Source organism: Bos taurus, chromosome 11 (assembly GCF_002263795.3).
Source record: "Bos taurus isolate L1 Dominette 01449 registration number 42190680 breed Hereford chromosome 11, ARS-UCD2.0, whole genome shotgun sequence".
NCBI lineage: Eukaryota > Metazoa > Chordata > Mammalia > Artiodactyla > Bovidae > Bos > Bos taurus.
This window is the reverse complement of record NC_037338.1, coordinates 78,394,655-78,400,881: the sequence shown is the minus strand read 5'-3', so window position 1 is coordinate 78,400,881 and position 6,227 is coordinate 78,394,655. Positions and strand designations below refer to the sequence as shown.

The 6,227-nt window shown below is 50.9% G+C and overlaps 1 protein-coding gene across 1 annotated transcript; it reads left to right on the top strand.

Moving 5' to 3' along the window:
- Positions 1–280: 280 nt before the first annotated feature.
- Positions 281–2,493, top strand: RHOB (ras homolog family member B). The gene is given in 1 exon segment (NM_001077922.1): positions 281–2,493. A coding segment is annotated over 1 exon segment (591 nt). The 5' UTR covers positions 281–418; the 3' UTR covers positions 1,010–2,493.
- Positions 2,494–6,227: the final 3,734 nt, after the last annotated feature.

Here is a 6,227-nt window from a genome sequence, read left to right as displayed (position 1 = left end):
TCTTTAAATAGCGGGCGCTAGGGCCGCAGCCTGTATCTGCCGCCGCAGTCGGGCTGAGTTCGTGTTCTCTCTTGTGTCTTCGCCTAGGCCTAGGAAGACCCAGAAGGGAGCTAGGCCGCGTCCGCTTGCTCTGGCCACCGTTTGCTCACAAAGGCGCCGACCCGGGACCCGGGGCGAGGAGAGCGGCCGCCGCTCGGGAGCAGCGCGGAGACGCACCGTGCGCCCTATGCCCCCGAGTCCCCCACCGCCCCCGCCGCGGCAGCCCGAGCACAACGAGAGAACGCGCGCCATCCCGGGACCTGGGTGCAGCTAGCGACCCTTGTCCCCAGCGCGCAGCCCGAGGTGAGCAGTGAGCGGCGAGCGGGACGGCAGCGAGGCGTTCGCGGGGCCCCTCCTGCTGCCCGGGCCCGGCCCGCTCATGGCGGCCATCCGCAAGAAGCTGGTGGTGGTGGGCGACGGCGCGTGCGGCAAGACGTGCCTGCTGATCGTGTTCAGTAAGGACGAGTTCCCCGAGGTGTACGTGCCCACCGTCTTCGAGAACTATGTGGCCGACATCGAGGTGGACGGCAAGCAGGTGGAGCTGGCGCTGTGGGACACGGCGGGCCAGGAGGACTACGACCGCCTGCGGCCGCTCTCCTACCCGGACACCGACGTGATCCTCATGTGCTTTTCGGTGGACAGCCCGGATTCGCTGGAGAACATCCCCGAGAAGTGGGTGCCCGAGGTGAAGCACTTCTGCCCCAACGTGCCCATCATCCTTGTGGCCAACAAGAAAGACCTGCGCAGCGATGAGCACGTCCGCACAGAGCTGGCCCGTATGAAGCAGGAACCGGTGCGCACGGATGACGGCCGCGCTATGGCCGTGCGCATCCAAGCCTACGACTACCTCGAGTGCTCGGCCAAGACCAAGGAGGGCGTCCGAGAGGTCTTCGAGACGGCCACGCGCGCCGCGCTGCAGAAGCGCTACGGCTCCCAGAACGGCTGCATCAACTGCTGCAAGGTGCTATGAGGGCCGCGCCCGACCCGCCTGCCCCTGCCAGTGCGGCTCCCCATCCCGGGCCCGTCCCCCACGAGCCCTGAGACGGGGAGACCCTTGCCCCCCCAAGGACTCCCACCGGACTGCCTGGCGTCTGCTTTCAGCCCCGGCAGCCGTGGCCTGGAGACTCGGGCTTTGGCGCCCGAGAATCGGCCGCGTGGTAGGCACCCGGCGCCCCCTTTCCAAGTGTCTGTGCGTCCACCTGTGTGGCACAGGCTTGGCCACCCCGCTGAGTGCCAAGGGTCCCCTGAACACCATTTTCTGAAGAGCCAAGCCTCTTCAGGGTGTGTGGCTGTGTGTATGTTCGACTCCCCGCTGCCGAGTTTTCACCCCACGCCAGCCCCTGCTCCCCGGACATGAGCTTGGCGCCGGGGTGCGGCCGCGCCCCATCGGATGTGCGTCTGTAACCAGTGAGCGCCTGCTATCCCCTGTCTGTAACATAGACCTCGGGACCTTCGGGAGGGGAGGGCTGGGGAGGATGGGGTGTTATATAAATATAGATATAATTTTATTTTCGGAGGTAGGATGGTGTTATTTAATGGTGGTGGTGGGTGGAGTGACAGGGCGCTAGAACAGCTCCAGCCGGGTCAGAGTGAGGCGTCAACCCAGCAAGAACAAGACTTGGCCATGTTTCCTACCCCTGGGGAAGACCTTTGCAGCTGACTAGGGGCCTGAGAGGACACAGCTTCCAGACTCCTGTCTCCTGCCAGCCAGCCCCCGCCCCGCCACGGCGAACCCCTCACTGGCCATTGAGAAAGAGGGGTGAAGTGTGCTGCAGGTTGTTTTTGCCATAAGCGAACTTTGTGCCTGTCCTGCAAGTGAAAATTGTTCAGTCCAAGAAACTGATGTTATTTGATTTATTTAAAGGCTAAAACTTGTTTTTTTTCTTCTTTTTGGAACGAATTCTTTGCACAATTGTTTCATTGTTTGACATTTAATGCACTTGTCATTTGCATAAGACGGTAGCATTCTGACCACACTTGTACGCTGTAACCTCATCTACTTCTGATGTTTTTTTAAAAAATGATGATGACTTTTAAAAAACAAGGAGAAGAAAAAGAAACCACTAATTTTTTTCTTTTGAAAAAAGTGGCAACACTTCTATTTTGCGATTTTATTTGTGCACGTATGCGCACTCTTTTGATAAAGGGCAGTAACCAGTATTAGGGCCTATCTAAAACCTTTTGTTGTTTTTATTTTTTTCCCTCAAGGCAGTCTCTAAAGCTGTGTGAAATTTTCTCTGCATCTCTGTACAGAGAATAAACCTCCCCCTTGTGTCTCTTCTCCCCCTCCCTTCCCCATCCGGTGGTACTTCTACTAAATTGTCTTGTTTTTTTTATTTTTTAAATAAACTGACAAATGACAGTGGTGAGCTTATGATGTTTACATAAAAGTTCTATAAGCTGTGTATACAGTTTTTTATGTAAAATATTAAAAGACTATGATGATGACATTTATAAAATGGCTCCTGTGGTTTAATGATGTGTAAAAATCTTGTGAATTTGAGGGCAAGGGGAGAACTCTGCTAGGTGAGGCCCCACTAACTCTCTTTCCTTCCAAGTGTTTGTAGGAAATGGGGATGAAATCTCTTTGAGGATGTGAGGGGGTTGGGTGGCCATGGATGACCAGGTTGCTCCTGCCCCAGGGCCAGAGGTTACCCAAGCTCCTAGTGCCACAACCTTTGACCTAATGTGAACTGTCTGAATGGCTTATACACTTGTGTCTAAGTCTATTATAGAGCCTGTGTATCCTATTCTTTGAAACTCGAAAAGTTGTCATTTGTGCATTCAAATAACTTTTTAAATACCTTTTTTTTGGTTTGTTTTTGTTAATCACTGTCTCAAAGACTGATTCCTGGGTTCCCTTCAGATCTTCAGGGGTTACAAAATGCCCCCCTGAGATTGTAGGATGTTATCTCTGACCTGAACTGGGTAGAAGTAGGGGAGAGCCCAAATCAGAAGCCAGTCCTTCTGCTGTGGAACTTTCATTTGCGTGTCTGTATGGAACCCAGAATGCTTTGTTCTAAGTACCAAGAGTAGCCGCCTTACCAACAGAACACTGGCGGTCTTGAGTGGCTGCTATTTAAAGTTGGAGCAGCCAGGTTCTGAGGTGGAAATATGATGAGTTCTAATTTCAGACACTCAGCCTGCTGCAGTGGGTCTCAGAACCAGACAGGCAAATTAACCTTCAGAGACCACATCAAAATCCCTCTACAGGTATGATGGCTCAAAACTGCCAGCCTCAGCAGCTTGTAGGAAAGGTAGCAGGTACTGCCAACCTCCCCCTACTACCTAAGACATGTGGTTTTTGTTTTTGGAATCAACACTTTATGGGTTTCTAGGCCTTAGTTGCCTGCCACTCACCCCATCCCTCTGCCTCCCTTCCCCCCAGGCAGAGCAGAGAAAGGTCCCTTTTAAAGCCCTTTGCTTTAAAACTTGAGGCTTCTGTCTCCCAGTCTTTCCCCAGACTCCCAAGAGCTTTTGCTGAGTAAGGCAAGCCTGGTTACTGGTGACTTTTCACCCACTTAAAAACAAACAAAACACATCAATAACAGGGCCTCCTGCACAGCCAGGCTCATTGGTTAACAGAGGATAATTGTCTGGGCTGCTGGAGGCAACAGAGCAAGGAGAGGGTCCACTTAAGCTGAGGGAAGGATCCGCAGCCTCATCCTTTCCCCAGGTCCTGACCCCACACACCTCCATCCCTCAGCCATCTTTGTCTTCTTCATTTTCAAGACAGAAATTTCCACTGAAAAACAAAATGTTGACTTGCAAGTTTTACAGCTTGCAGATCCTTTGGTACCAGGGAGTGCCCGACTCTGGAGAAGAGCTCAAGCTTGGGCTCAGCGCCCAGGATTCAGCATTGCAACTGGCCAAGAGCCTGGAGACCTTTTGAAAGGGCCTTTTCTGGGTTTCCTGCCTGCTCTAATCTGCCTGGTACCTATTGCTGTCTGTTTTTTTTTTTTTTAATTTTGGGAAGACAGCCACCCAGATGACGCATGGCAGCCTTGGTTATGCTTGTTTTTAAATGCATGGCATTTAATAATGCTGCCGGAACACACTCTTCTTGCTGCATTAGATCCAACTGGAAAATATATAGATGAATTGCTGTAGGCTGGAAAATCAATTAGGAAAAAAAGAGGCAAAACATCTGGTGTTACTCCTAGGATATGAACATTCATTTTGCACATTTGAAATAAATGTGCTGAGTTCATTTAATTGCCTGTTGAATAGTTTCATGGATAATAGTAGGGTGTTTCATTGATCCTGGGCACTTCATAGCAAAGGGCATTGGCTTGGGTTCTTGTTTAATCTTAATTTGAAGTCAGTCTGGCTTGTGTTTCTAGGGTCTTTTTTCACATGTGTTTCTGTGTACTTAAGGGTTTTCAAACTCAAGCCTGAGTTAGAATCACGTGGAGGGCTGGTTAAAACACAGATGGCTTGGCCTACCTTCCAGAGTCTCTGATCAGCACAACTGAGGTAGAGAACATGTGATGCTGATACTGCTGGTCCAGGGACCACACTTTGAGAACCCCTGGCTTGGAATAAGGGAGCGTTCTGGTCATTATACCAGGGAGGGAGGTCGTTTCAGCAGTAAAGGGAGTCACATTCCTGAGGCTGATAGTGCAGTGGCCTGTAGCCCTGACTGCCCTACCTTAGGGAGCACAGCACTAGCTTTCAGAGAAGTTCCCAGAGAAGTTCAGGGAAGTTTTCAGAGAACTTCCCTCTTACGAGGACCCACACATAACCCCAGCCTTCTCTTCTTCACACTCTGGAACAACAGGGGGTTTAATGCCCTTCAAAAGATTTCTTTCTGCCATTCCTGGGTTCAGAATGCAGCAGCACTCTACTCTGCTAAGACAGTTGCAAAAGCAAATAAGACACAGTCCTTGCCCTGGTGGGTGAGGCAGTTTCAGGAAGGCATCCACTGAGCATGCTCAGATGGAGACAGCAGGCCCAGGGCACACTAGGAGCCAAGGGGAAGGTGGGAAGGGCTTCACGGAGAAGGAAACGTTTGAACTGAATCTTAAAGCAGGAGTGGGTGATGTGCAGATGGAAGATACAGCTTCTTTATATTACTGTGAGCCTGGCCTCTGGAGAATACAGCTCTCTTGGGTGAGAACTACCTTCTACTTTTAGCCCCTCTGGCATGCATTTCTTCAGTAAAGAAAAATGATGTTCCCCAGCCAAATCAAACACAGCCTCTCCCCAGCCCTCCCTGTCCACACACAGACTAGGAATGGAAGTTGGTGATGATGGTTTCATTGTTTTCTCTGTGCCTCCCAGGGATGCAGGGCAAACACAAGGGCTAGCTTTGTGAGAACTGTACTCCTGGAAACACGTAGCCTGGGCTCAAGGACATGGCAACACCCCAAAGGGACCTGGTACTCCAGCCTGTTGTGGGACAGACTCTTAACCACTTTACTTGGTACATCTTCTGGCTGGAGAGAGAAAGTGGGTACTCAGGCTGCTCTTTTATTCAATTCTTGCAGCCCCTTTCCTGGCCTGAGAGGTGTAAGAGTCTGGAGGACCCTGGTTCATTGCTTCTGAATATTTATTGTTGACTAAAGGACACTGTGCCTGGTACTGGGCTAGGAGCTTGGAACTCAGTAGACAAATAGGCAGGCACGGTCCCTCCCCACATAGAGATTTCAATCTCTATGTCTGTACAAGTAATAATAACAATGATGATGACAATAGCTACTATTTATTGACTAGGCATCAGGCCCTGTTCTAAGCTCTTTATTTGTTCTATTTTATGTCTGTATTGGGCTTCCCAGGTGGTACTAATGATAGAGAACCCGTCTGCCAATGCAAGAGACATAAGAGATGCAGATTTGATCCCTGGGTTGGGAAGATCCCTTGGAGGAGGGGATAGGAACTGTGGTCTTAGAAATTAGACCTTAGGCAACAAGGAAAGGGAATTCCTTTGTCTTTCTGAGGCCCTACTCTAGGTGAATTTAAGGTATTGCTGGGTGATAATGGAGAAGGCAATGGCACCCCACTCCAGTACTCTTGCCTGGAAAATCCCGTGGACGGAGGAGCCTGGTAGGCTGCAGTCCATGGGGTCGCTAAGAGTCGGACATGACTGAGCGACTTCACTTTCACTTTTCACTTTCATCCTTTGGAGAAGGAAATGGCAACCCACTCCAGTGTTCTTGCCTGGAGAATCCCAGGGACGGGGGAGCCTG